The sequence below is a fragment of the Zingiber officinale genome, chromosome 5A (assembly GCF_018446385.1).
Source record: "Zingiber officinale cultivar Zhangliang chromosome 5A, Zo_v1.1, whole genome shotgun sequence".
NCBI lineage: Eukaryota > Viridiplantae > Streptophyta > Magnoliopsida > Zingiberales > Zingiberaceae > Zingiber > Zingiber officinale.
The window spans coordinates 85,079,796-85,093,100 of record NC_055994.1 but is presented as its reverse complement, the minus strand read 5'-3'; the positions used below and the strand labels follow the sequence as shown (position 1 = coordinate 85,093,100).

General features: G+C 39.6%; 2 protein-coding genes across 2 annotated transcripts; both read right to left on the bottom strand.

Annotated features, from left to right (window-relative positions):
* Positions 1 to 3,021: 3,021 nt before the first annotated feature.
* Positions 3,022 to 6,182, bottom strand: LOC121980824 (pre-mRNA-splicing factor CWC21-like). The gene is made up of 2 exons (XM_042533053.1): positions 5,751 to 6,182; positions 3,022 to 4,077 (listed from the first exon to the last, which is right to left on the bottom strand). Exons 1-2 carry the CDS (start codon positions 6,119 to 6,121, stop codon positions 3,510 to 3,512), a joined length of 939 nt encoding a protein of 312 aa, XP_042388987.1. The 5' UTR covers positions 6,122 to 6,182; the 3' UTR covers positions 3,022 to 3,509.
* Positions 6,183 to 9,111: 2,929 nt separating this feature from the next.
* Positions 9,112 to 11,615, bottom strand: LOC121979725 (zinc finger BED domain-containing protein RICESLEEPER 2-like). Its single transcript, XM_042531707.1, has 2 exons — positions 10,010 to 11,615; positions 9,112 to 9,257 (listed from the first exon to the last, which is right to left on the bottom strand). The coding sequence occupies exons 1-2, from the start codon at positions 11,613 to 11,615 to the stop codon at positions 9,112 to 9,114; spliced, it is 1,752 nt and encodes a 583-aa protein (XP_042387641.1).
* Positions 11,616 to 13,305: the final 1,690 nt, after the last annotated feature.

Genomic DNA, 13,305 nt, shown 5'->3' with positions numbered 1-13,305 from the left:
GTGCCCCCGTCCTGCGTCGTTTCTGTCCAGAAAGGGGAAGATCGTCCTCCGGCTCTGAGTCATCTGCCCGAGTGGCAGGTTGACGGCTGGAAGTCGCCTCGCCCACCACCTCCACAGGAGAAGTCTGAGCGGCGGACTCCCCAATATCCGCCTCGGTCTCCCCCTCGTGAGAGTCGACCGGAGCAATGTCAAGTCGCTCCATTTCTTTAGCCGCCGCCGCTTTGAGCACTTCAGCCTTCTTCTTCAGGATGCCGAACAACATGGACTCCATCACAATGTTCGCTGCGAAAGAAGAGATGGAAAATCAGTTAGACCTCAAAAGGATAGAACAAGCTAATCGCTTACCAAAGCTGCTCGGAAGCTTCGTCCAGCTCGGGCTCAAACCAAACATATACATCACTCCCTCGGGCAGCAATTTATTGATATCAAGCTTCAGGCCGACCAGCATGTTTGCAACTTGCAGATATTCCGACCGGGTCTTGTATCTCTTCAGCACGGGAGGAGTAGGGAGTCCAACCTGCCACTTGGTTTGGAAAGGCGGCAGCTCGGAAAGTCGCAGGAAGAAGAAGTATTCCTTCCAGTGTTTATTGAAGGTGGGCATCTTGTCGAAAAAGACCAAGCCGATCCGAGACTAGAAGAGATAAGTACCCAGCTCGGACTGCTTAGGATAATAGAAGTAGTAAAAAGTCTCTTGTCGGAGGGAAATATTATGGATTTTGAATAATACCACAACACCGCACAAGAGACGGAAGGAGTTAGGGACAAGTTGGGCGAGCGGGATGCGAAAGAAGTTACAAACTTCGAGGATAAAGGGATGGATAGGAAACTGCAGCCCGGCTACAAACTGATCTCGGAAGAAACAGATCGTGTCGCGCGGCGGCGCGTATGGCCGGTCGGAAGGTGAAGCCAAAACAATTTCGGAGTCAAAAGGAAGGTCAAAGGCCTTAGTCAGGCTCTACGTGTCGCTCATGTCGAACCATGACTCCATGGTCGTATACCATGGGCCAGGGGCGAGCTCAGAGGGCTGAGAAGTGCTGGCCATTGCCGGAACAGTACGATGAACGAGAAAACAAATTGCGAGGGAGAAGGGTTAATCGGAAAACGCAGATGGATGCAACAAAAACACTAACAGAACAAGAAACAAGCCGCAAAAGAGTAAAAAGGAGAGCAAAGAAGCTTACTGAATGAAGAGGGGCGAAGAAAAGGCGGAGGATCACCGGAAGGCCGAAAAGTAAGGTCGCCGGAGCACGGAGTGTAAGAAGAGACACTGAGAGCGAACACGATGACGCTGAAGCGGCGGAGGAAGGGGAAACGACCTTATAAAGGTTAGGCTCGACCAACCAGATCCGTCCGATCCAGGTCACGCGATCCAAGGAGCGAATCTGACCGTCGAATTCAAAGGGCCGAGGGTCGCATCAACCCTGACAGCTCGAGCAAGTGGTGACGGCTGCATGGCCACATGACATCGACTCATAGGGCGCATTTAATGAGCTCCATTACGCAGGCGTGGCCGCGTGCTCAGCCTTAATGGCGAGGATTTGTACGAATTCCGAGGAGATCCTGAGGACGCCAGCATTGATCGCTGTTGGGTCGGATAGACAATCACCGGGGAGCAAAATTTTTCTAAGTTCTAGCAGGTAGGTCGTCGAGCGGCTGCATGCTACCTGCATAGTGCCTGAGCAGAAAAGCCCCTACGTCAGCGACAAAGCGGCGGTTGGGCCACCAAACCCATAGTCCAGTCAGTCGGACTTGTCGCCTCCTTTGACTAGACTTGAAGGGAAGGCACGTGATCCGGTGGTAAGGATAGGGGGCCCACTCAGGTAGGGGTCAACGACATGTGGAGGTCAAAGTCAAGAGGGTCAACCTTAGGGCCTTGCCGATCGGGGAGGCCACCTGGCCGACCGGCCGAGGTAGCTTCCAGATTGGCGCGAAGAGACCTCGACCATGGGTCGAGCTTCCGACGCTCATGAGTTGCCCGTATGGAGGAGCGGTTGCGCCAAGCGGTTCGCTCGGCTGAGCTGCAGAGCAACTAAGACGCATTCCCGTCCGAGTATGTGACCAAGTGGCTTTCCCACTCGGTCCGGTATGCTTGCATTCCCGGGTGCCATGGGATCGAACGACCATCCCGTCCGGCTTAGTAACAGACAAAAGACTCAGAAGAGGACAAAAAGGGCAACTGGTGATATTAGCCTCGAGGCAACTGCTGCCGACCGACAACATGGTCGACGGCCAGGCCATACAGAGAATCGTATCGTGGAAGTTTCTACTATCATGTCATGGATATGCTCGGGCGGTTGCGGTATGACGTCAGACATGCTTTTCTGACACGTCCGTTTCGAGGTATGCTTTGGAGAATGTGCACGCCTCGAAAAGCATGCACGCGCCCCCAGGGATCCTATATAAGGACCCTCAACTTCGACGGAGGTATGAATTCTCATCTATTGTAGTCACGGTCTCGTTACTCTGCTTCCTCACTGCCTGACTTGAGCGTCGAAGGATCGTCGCCGGGAATCCTTTCCCAGCCCGACTTTGTTGCAGGTTCACCGGAGTTCTATATCATCACGGAGATCATACGGAGACAGTAGAAAGCGCCACATCTCCGGTATCCATCGACTCAGCTCTCGAACAGTATCACTATATTTTTTATCACAACCTAATTTGAGGAGATGGCAAGTCAACTATGCACGCCAAACCATCACAATTTCAAACTAATTAAATACAGAAGAATTGTCGAAAAATAACCCCCAATAAAATACACTTGCAACATGTGGATGAGAAGGAAATTGCAGTTGATGTTGGATATTATCACAGAAACAATGGGACGGCTATGTATACTACAATGACGATAGCATAGCACCTTGTGTAATCTACCATGTCCACTCTAGTGCAACTTAACAAGGAGACAGTTGCATCAAACTTATATCTAAAAGATATCATTTGAAACCTTCAAACTACACAAGTAGCAACTCAATCTGGGTAGCAGACCAAGACCAGCATCGTGATCAAATAAGTGAAGCTAAATGATTGCCTGAAAAATAATTTTGATTGATAAATGCATATTGACAACAGATTGCTTAGTCTGCAACATGAGTATAATGATCCAATTTTAATAATATTTTAATGTTGATTATCTAGGCTCCTATCCACCACCTAGGCAATAGGCAGTCGGTTGACTGCCAAGCGCCTGTAACTACCTTTTATTATCAAAAATTTCAAATCCTTGCTTGTATTGGCTGTAAAAGAGTGTCCGTTGCAACAAAATTTCCCCTTCTCCAATCTACTGCTCTTTTTTAGATCACTATCATCTTCTAAGTGAGAGTCATGCCTTTTACTTTTTCTTTCATGCTGTTTGTTGCTCAAGTCTTCTTTCTTTATGTTCACAATAGTAGAAGCATGATTGTTAGCTCTTTCCCGATCTATTTTGTGCTGCTTTTGGTTCAAATGATGTTCTTCATCTGAATCATGTCTGTGTTCCTGTCCATCCTCGAACAGATTTAATTTTGTGAGATTCATCTTCTGAATCTGCCTGTGGCATGACCCTTGAGTTTCTTCTTGTGCTTTGCTATCTGTTTCCGACCAAAGTTACCAGAAGAAGAATCACCATCTGAGTCAGAATAATTAGTTTCGTTATTATGATTTTGTTTTTGCTTCTCCCATTTCTTGATAGCATCCATTGACTTCTGTCGCTTACTTCTTCGATGCTTCGTTTTCTGTTCATCAATACTTTTGCTGATTTCACTGTCAGAATCATCATCATATTTTCCCTTGGCATAATACTTTATTCTGTGCTTTGACTTATCAATTCTAGATATCCTACTTTCGTTCTTTGCTTCACCCATCTGTTTTTCTATTTTATTCACTGACTTCCTATCTTGATTTTTATCTTGATGTTCATCAGAAATCATATCTTTTTTCTCTTGTTGAGGTTTATCATCAATGAATTCACCAGGCTCCAAGTCTTCCTCATCCAGCATTTTTTGTTCTTGCTGTTCATCTTTAATGCCAAGAGCTGCTCTCATTGTTTCCATTTGTTTCTCCTTTCGAGCAGCAATCTGATGAGACTGAGTACCCGCAAACCTATTACACAACAATGTTACATTATCTGGCAATGATTACTTCCGATAAAATAAAGCAATCAGTCTTAGCAACAAACACTTTGAAATAACAAAGACACGGCATCATTAATTTTCTTCCTTATTATGGACATTTAAAAAAATTGTTATATTAACACATCCAAGATGCCGGGTTTGGTTGACTTTTTGGCAAACAACTTGTAGCAGGTGGACAAGTTGCATCGATCTGTTTGCCTAAAAAGCATCCTTAGTTACTGTTGCTTCAAATGTATTGACAAGTAGATTTTTTTTTTTTTATAGCTCACATGCAAGGTCACTTTTGCAACTTCCAAGTGACATTGTAAAAAAATTAAGCTTCCAAATAAGCAAGTAGAACATTGAGGAAGAGACTTGGACATAACAACAAGTTCAATCATTGTTTTGAGAGATGTGAATTCAAATAAAACTGTGAATGGACAGTTAGTGCATCTGTGAATGGACTCATCGATCATTGGTTTGATCCTCATGTCCGACATCTATAGCACAATGTGCTCTTGTGATTTAATATGTAGTGAATGAATTTTACAAAATAAAATCCCAAACATTCTATCAGGTAAAACAGACAAATTTATATATATATATATATATATAAACAGATTTTTTTTAATAAAAAACTATTATGAAATCATAACTTTAACATGCAAATAAAAACACAATAAAATAATTAAACTCGCAATCATCAAAGGAAATGGACATGACAAAATTTTCACATGAAGTTGCAATCACAAAATTAGCACTAACCTACTTCCAGCCATTTCTGACTGCAAGCAAATAAATGCATAAATCCAATTTCTGAATATAGATAACTTCAGTGTGTTCTTTGATCCACAATCACAAAATCTAATAGGAAGTATACCGCAAAGGTACACATCCTCTGATCAATTTCATTTTAATAAAAAATGCAACTTCATGGCTTCTGCAAATGGTTTAGTTTACAGTTTGGTGTGAAGTTAAACTAAGTTTTAAAGAAGTCAACAGAAAACAAGAAGATGATTGTGAAGCACGTTTGATCAATTTCATTTTAATAAAAAATGCAACTTCATGGCTTCTGCAAATGGTTTAGTTTACAGTTTGGTGTGAAGTTAAACTAAGTTTTAAAGAAGTCGACAGAAAACAAAAAGATGATTGTGAAGCACGTTTAGCAAACATAATTATAAAGACACTTAAAAAAAAATAGAATAAAAAATTCAAACAGAAGATCTATTTGCATTGGCCATTTGGCCTAATTAGATGAAAGAATTGGATGAAACAAAATTGAAAAAAAAAAAAAGAATTTGATGAAAGTAAATTCCTTTCTTCTCTTCATGTCAAATAGAGAAATTGACGAATTCATCATTTTGATTTTCTTTTTTATCTATCTTATTTCCAATGAAGTAAACACGCATAATCAAGTTAAGCAGACTGAGACAGACAAAAACTAATTCATTCATTCTTAGCCAAGATTTTGCACTAGTACATGCATGATATGTCACTGATTCCATAACTGAAAAATCTCAAGAAATAGACATAATATTAACATATTGCACGAACGGAGCGCTGTCTAAGAAAAACGCTAATTAGGTTAGGCATGTAGAAACTTATCGACAACCAAAGTCAGACGAAAATCCAATAATGGACAAGAAGGCACGAGATAAAAACCTCTTATTCGGGAGGGGAGGGCGATCCCTCCGACCATCTCCGCTTCCACCATCCTGCGAAGCAGCGGCCGCGAACTCGGCCTCAAGCGTCTTCTTCGCTTCCGCGAGCTTCTCGGCGATCTCGGCCTCAGTGTACCCCTGATCTGTCAGGGTTTCTTGTAGGATCAAAAGCTTCAATCGAACCTTCCGCTTGCGGTCATGTTCTAGGATTTCCTTGTTGGGCTTCCGGACGGCACCTTCCGGCTTGGATCCGGAGATGGCGGCGTCGGGGCGGGCAGTGGACGGGCGTGGTCTGACGAAGAACTTGCTTGTCTGGATGTATCCATTCGTGCCGGAACCCCTCGGCGTCTGGAGCCCTATCCCGTTATACATCTACGGTAACTCGCTCGGCAGGGTCCGATCGGATGAAGAAAAACCTAGCGGAAGGCAGCGAGAGGTCAAAATTAACTTGCGCGTGATTTCTCTTTTGTATGGCAACCGGGCCAACCCTTGGGTGGGCAACGGTACGTTTTTTTGTTTTTTTGTTTTTATTTTTGTTTTATAAACTCTTTCGCTTTGGTATTAAACTATTAATCCACGTTTTGACGAAAAAAATAATAAAAACTTTTTTTTTTGAAAAATTCAATCAACGTCTTGTATTACTTTTTTTTAAATAAAATATTAAAATTAAAATAATTATATTAAATAATTATTATATTATATTATATGTGAAAAGTATTATAGATAAATAATCGATGAAATATATTAAATTGATGAATTAAAAAATATAATTAATTTTTTTTAAATATAAAATTAGATATAAATTAATAAAATGATTAGATGACTCTAAATATTATTTTTTTGAAATATTTGATTACGAAATTAGAGATATTTGAGTGTGAGTTATTTAATAGGTGTGATCTATAAATATTTAATTGGTGAAATATTTAATTAGAGCATCTCAATAGAGATATTTGGAGAAAATATTTTTCACCGTTGGCGACCTCCAGTTATCCGTTCCGATCTAAATTATAACTTAATGGACTGTGAACCCATGAAAAGATTACAATCAATTACGATCGAATCGTAACTATGACCCGATTATAATCATAAATGGTTCATTCCCTGATCCAATTTTTTATAGGGAGATATTTGAAACAGAGATTTCGCTTTTAGTGGCATGGAATCAAGCCCGCCCAAAGGTGGGCAATGGTTATTTGCATTCCATATCATATCTATTCTCCACTTTTTCACACTAAATTCTTCATTTGTTCCAAAACATCTTAAGATCCTGATCAAACTAGCACAGAAAAAATATGTTAGATCGGATGAATGCGATAGAGGGAGGGTGAATATCGCGCTTTTAAAATTTTTTACTTTTACTTTTAGAAACCAAAGTCGTGCAGCGGAAAGTAAAATGAAAGACTAGTTCGTTTACTTCGTTCGGAGTCTAGGTCAACTCCTACTCGAAGGTCCGCGATCCTTGATTGCACCAATGAGCAATCCACTATAACGCTTCTTTCTGAAATCTTCGGAAAGGAGCAGATCGTATAGATACAAAGATATAAGATAGTAACAATCCTACTATCTTATATGAATTTAAGTGCAATACAAATAAATTATACCGACAATTGTAAGTGAAGGTTGAAGCTCGGGCGGTACTTCCGGACAGAGTAACTTGAAGAGTCGTAGAGAACTTGTAGCACGGTCCGCTTGCAGAGATGAGCTTTTTGATGATCAGAAAATAGTATTGTCCAGCCTCAGATCTCAAGCCCCTTTTTATAAGTATCTTTGAGGTTCGATCGACCGATCCCTTTGTTCGGTCAACTGAACCAGCTCCCTTCCTTCCTGGCTAGAGTCTGACGTTGGCTCAATCCTTTGCATTAACTGGTCATTAAGGGTTCGGCCGACCGATCCCTCTTTTCAATCGACCGAACAAACTCCTTCCCTGTTCGTCGAGATTTGCCAAGATCCTCATTTAATGGTGTTTTAATGTTGATTGGTTCGGTCGACCAATCCATGGATTCAGTCGACCGATCAGCTCTTTTTCCTTTTGCTTCTGATCGATGCTGATGAGCTGGCCTGTGCTGAGTCATCATGGTTTGGTCGACCGATCTTACTTATCGGTCGACCGATCAAGACTTGATCGGACTCGGTCTATTCTGGTCTGATCTGATCACTGCTTTGATCTCTCCTTGTTCGGTCAACCTATTCACTGGTTCGGTCGACCGATCAAGTCGGACCTACAAAACAGTGTTAGACAAAACATCCTGTAAAACAGATGTTAGCACAATAATATTATAATGCATGAGTAATATAAAAGACAGTAGAACTGTCTTAATCTCAACTTGAAAACCTTTCTGATTTCTTCAGTTGGATCAGCGACCTAAGGTTTTTCCTTTCGAGAACCCGACCTCATTGTCGCTCCTCCAGTTGTTTACCTCAACTTACTTGCCAAACATGGTCCTCCAGACATATTTGGACTTTGCCTGCTCAGTGTCTGATTGTCTGATCCACTAAGACCTTTCCTGCAATATTATATTAGTCAACAACAATAATAATGCAAAATACAATGGTAAACCTAAACCTAGATTTACCGAGATCCGCTCGTCTGGTCGACCACGCATGGTCGATCGGAAACCATACGATCAACCTTGCTTGGAGTTCACTCCTTCAAGACTTCTCGTTACCTAAGGTTATCTCCCCCTAGGTTTTTCACCACTTGGCTTCACTCATCAAGACTCAGTATTCGACTACCCAGGGATCAGGTCCTCCAGACCTATCCACCTGGCTTTTACGAGATACCGAGATTTCCCTCAGTATTCGGCTACCCAGGGATCAGGTCCTCCAAACCTATCCACCTGGCTTCCATGATATACCAAGATTTCTCTTGCTTAGCCTCCAACTAGGACTTCCCTTGCCTAGCCTATAACTAGAACTTCCCTAAATCAAGCTCCATACTTAAACATATTTGTCTGACATTAAAATCTTGAAGGTCGATTATGCCAACAAAATATTCCTGAATACACAATGAGCCATATAATATCAGATTCCGGTGAAATATTATTCATGATGCATAAACAACTTAGAGTGACTAAATTCGTGCAAGATTATTATGGGAATACACAAAGAAGATGGTCAATTAACAGAGATTGTGTAGCTGGACATAGGGGTATAATCGAGCCGAACAATATGAGACTCGAGTTTGGTTCGTTTAACTTTTCTCTAAGATCGAGCTTGGCTCGAGTTCGATTCGAACTTTAATTCTTAAGCTCAAGTTCGGTTCATAATGAAATTAAAGAGCCCGCAAACGGCTCGAGCTCAGCTCAAAAATAGTTCGTTTAAAAGCTAAACGAGCTTAGTTCAAGCATGACTCGTTAACATTAAACAAGCTCGTTAGGCTCGAGCTTGAGCTCGTTAGTCTCGAGCTCATTAGGCACATAATTGAGCTCAAGCTCGTTAGGCACATAATCGCGCTCGAGCTTGTTATGCACATAATCGAGCTCGAAATCGAGCTCGTTAAAATCACCTACAATACATGAAAATCAATTGCAGTAATTGAAAATTACCCGTAGAAACGAATACATAACATGCAAGCCACACAACCCCAACAAACATAAAATTAAACAACTTAACCTGTCAACACATGCATAGCCACACGAACCCAACTAACATAAAATTAAACAACTTAACCTGTCAACACATTCATAGCCACACGAACCCAACTAACATAGAATTAAACAACTTAACCTGTCAACACATTCATAGCCACACGAACCCAACTAACATAGAATTAAACAACTTAACCTGTCAGCACATGCATTATAAATCCTTAACACTTAATAGTTCTTAACACTACATGAAAATTACATCAATAAGCAAAGAAATTAACAAAGTTCAATTGAAGTTTCATCACTTAACTCAATTGGCATGGTTTTTAATCAGCCTTCTTTTTATCTTCTTGCTGCCAAATAGTCAAAGGTTAAAATAGTTAAATACAACATATTTGAATGATAAGAAAAATTTTAAAAGGATAAGTGAACAAATTGTCAATGTGTTACATCAAACTAGATAGGAAAATCAAAGATAAATGAAGGCTTTGTCAATACCTCTTGACAGGTGACAATAATGACAGCATTTAAGTCAATTGAATCTCTTTAATCTCTAGCTTTTCCTTTTCCATACAAATACATAGCATCAAAAACTTAGATAGGAACAAAACAATATGTAGAATATAGCAGCAAGTCAAAAAGTAATTAAATATGATGTTTATATGAGTACCTTTGATTTTTTTTCTTGATTCCATAATAAGCACGCAACCAATCGATGCACAGAGCAACATTTGGACTATATTTGTTGCCAAAGAGCCATGATGAGGATCAATTACCCTACCACCGGCACTAAAAGCCAATTCAGAAGAAACTGTAGTTATCGGAATTGATAATACATCGCAAGCCATTTTTGATAAGATCCTAAATTTTAAGTTGTTAATTCTCCACCATGACAATGCATCAAAGTCAGTTTCATCTTCACAAATAACACACCCTTCATCCAAATACACTTCTAGTTCAAATTTTACTTGCTCAACACGGTTAATGTTCTTTATGTAACTAGAAAATTGTGCTATTACTTTACCTCTTCCTCTTCCATTTAAATTACTCCTACCAATAGAACTTTCTCTTTGAGTTTCACTTTGAACATTGCTACTGTCAACACTAGTTTTATGAGCTTCAACATACTCATTATACAAAATGTGTAATGTCTCACAAACCATAGAAATGTGCTCAATTGCATCACCAACTGAATATATCTCCGGAAAACACCATTCAATCAACTTCATCTTGTTCCTTGGATCTAAAACTGCTACTATAGAGATCAATAAGTTGTTATCACACCAATATTTATCAAATTTAGTCTTCATCTTGTTAATCATTTCTACTATGAAACTTCCTTCATCTGCACTTGCTTCATTTAACAACTTTTTAATGGTGTAAAGTTCAGTAAGGAACAAGTTAGAAGTAGGATATTCACTTCCCAAAATAAGATGAGTTATTTCATTAAATTCCTCAAAAAATGAACAAACAACACTAACCTTCTTCCAATCCTCCTCGCTTGGCAAAAAAGTATAAGTTGCATCCCTTGCTGCATATCTAGGGAAAACATCTTTGAACTCTAAAGCAGTCGATAGCATACAAAATGTGGCATTCCACCTCGTGCAACAATCCAAAACAAGTTTCTTCGAAGATTGTTTCAATTGGTTTGAAATTTCACTAAATATATTAACATGAGTCTCTGAGGCAGGTATATGTTTCACACTTTCATGCACATTGAAAATAATATCTTGAATCTCAGATAACCCATCTTGCACCAAAAGATTCAAGATGTGTGCACAACATCTTACATGAAATAATTTACCAGCAAGAGGAAAATTATTTTTATAGGAGACGTTATCCTTCAACATCCTCACAGCTACATCATTATAGCTAGCATTATCAACTATAATTGACCATATCTTATTCTCAATTCTCCATTTAACCAAGCACTTATTTAACACATCACAAATGGAAACACCATTATGAGGTGGAGGAATATCTAAAAAACTTAAATTCCGCTTTTGCAAATTCCAACTAGAGTCCACATAGTGACAAGTGACAATCATATATGAAACCTTCTGATCTGACTTCCATAAATCAGTAGTCACACTAACCCTATTCACATCTTTTAATGATTCCATAACTTTTTTCTTCTCAATTTCATAAGAAGTTGTACAATCTTTTTTCACAGTAGCACGACTAATCTTCTGATAATATGGAGTTGCGGTCCTCATCAATAAATTTAGCATTTCATATTCAGAGAAAAGAAATGGTAGCCCATGAACAATGATCATGTGAGAAAGAATCTCCCTAATTTTCTCATGATCATACTTAAAATTCTGGATAGCATTGGCAGTTTCTGATTCAACAATAGTTGTAGTGACATTAATATTTTTTTTGACCTTTATCACTAATCTGCTTCCTCATGCAACCCTTGAGGTGCCTCAAAAAATGGGATGTAACACTAGTCTTATTAATTGTGAGCCGGTGTTTACAATAAATACATTCAGCCTTTATTGTTCCATCCGGAAGAGTAACCTCTTTAAAATTAGCCTACACTTTGGATGTCTGTTTTTTTTTCTTTGGAGCATATGGACTTTCATCCTCTTCATCAATGGTGTCGGGTTGCTGCTCATTATTATTTTGAGTTGCTTCATTGGTATTATTTGCTGAAGGTTCAATTTCTAACAAAATAGGACTTGCAGCCGAATCTTCAGTTGATAAGTGTGGAGTTGACATTGGATTGTTCCTTTTTTTTAGGCCACTAGACATTAAAATACAACTACATCACTAATATTACAACATTAGTGAATAGAGTCAGGGTACCAACAATTTCAATCTAATAGCTACAACACTAATTGGCATTTCAAAATATACAATCTAATTTGCATGGTTTATATGAATACAAAATCCTACTGTCTATGTAAAAAAAAATCAGACAAACCACTTAAAATACCAACAATTTCAGACAATCAATTAAATAAGACAAAAGACAAAAGTAGGGAAATAGAAGGATAGAGTATTAGTATTAGGATAATTTGGGGTTTTATTTTGGGGATTTAGGGCCTTGTAGAAAAGAAGTCATGAACCGGGGGATTTTCTTGTCTTGGCTTAACTTTGGCTTGTGTTTACAAGAAAGGAATTACTTGAAGCAAACAAACTCCACTTTAAACCCGTAATAGAAGGAAACGAAGTAAAAAAAAATCAAACCTCAAACAGAAGCTTAGAGAATGGAGATCAAGGGTAGGCAAACTGGTGGGATTCGAGCTTGGAGATCACTAATCAGGAGCTGCCAGACAGATAGTCTCTCGGTCTCGAGTCACCACATGAAACTCGTGAGGTAGGCGGCGACGGAAAGCGAAGTGACGAGACGAAGGGGTAAGGAACTAGGGATATGGTTTACGAGAGACTGAGAAGGAATGAAAGATGTCTTTTGGCCTTTTTTTCATTTGATCAAAACCATCTCAGTCGTTGGATCAGGGACAATTTATGGAACTGTCCTTTTAAATTTTCTTTTTGTGTTTTTTTCAAAGAAGTATATAGTATATTAACACATCATTGATATTATATTAACATAATTATATAATAGATTAATAGGATAAATGAGCCTATTTTTTTATCACATAATTTATTACACGTCACTATATATATATATATATATATATATAAAGTCCTGATATGCTGCGGACAAAGCCGTGCGGACCGCTGCGGACATGCCTTCCTGATCGGTCACCAGTCCGATCAGAGAACCTCCTGATCGGTGTCTGGACCGATCAGGGTCCCGCAGGATATCACTAATCGGTCTGTGGACCGATCAGGATATGTCCTGATCGGTCCACAGACCGATCAGAAGCCTCCCAGACCGATCAGGATATGTCCTGATCGGTCCAGAGGGCATGCCGCGTCGACGTTGCGCACAGTCGCGCATCTTAAGTCCCGCAGGATATCAAATTTGTATATATATATATATATATATATAAACGA

Excerpts from the sequence above, each read along its gene's own strand:
- LOC121980824 (XM_042533053.1), bottom strand. The coding sequence starts at position 6,121 with ATGTATAACGGGATAGGGCTCCAGACGCCGAGGGGTTCCGGCACGAAT. Across the intron at positions 4,078-5,750 it reads CCTCCCCTCCCGAATAAGAG|GTTTGCGGGTACTCAGTCTC; the intron begins GTTTTTATCTCG and ends GTTGTGTAATAG.
- LOC121979725 (XM_042531707.1), bottom strand. The coding sequence starts at position 11,615 with ATGATCATTGTTCATGGGCTACCATTTCTTTTCTCTGAATATGAAATG. Across the intron at positions 9,258-10,009 it reads ATCAAGAAAAAAAATCAAAG|GTGATTTTAACGAGCTCGAT; the intron begins GTACTCATATAA and ends CATGTATTGTAG.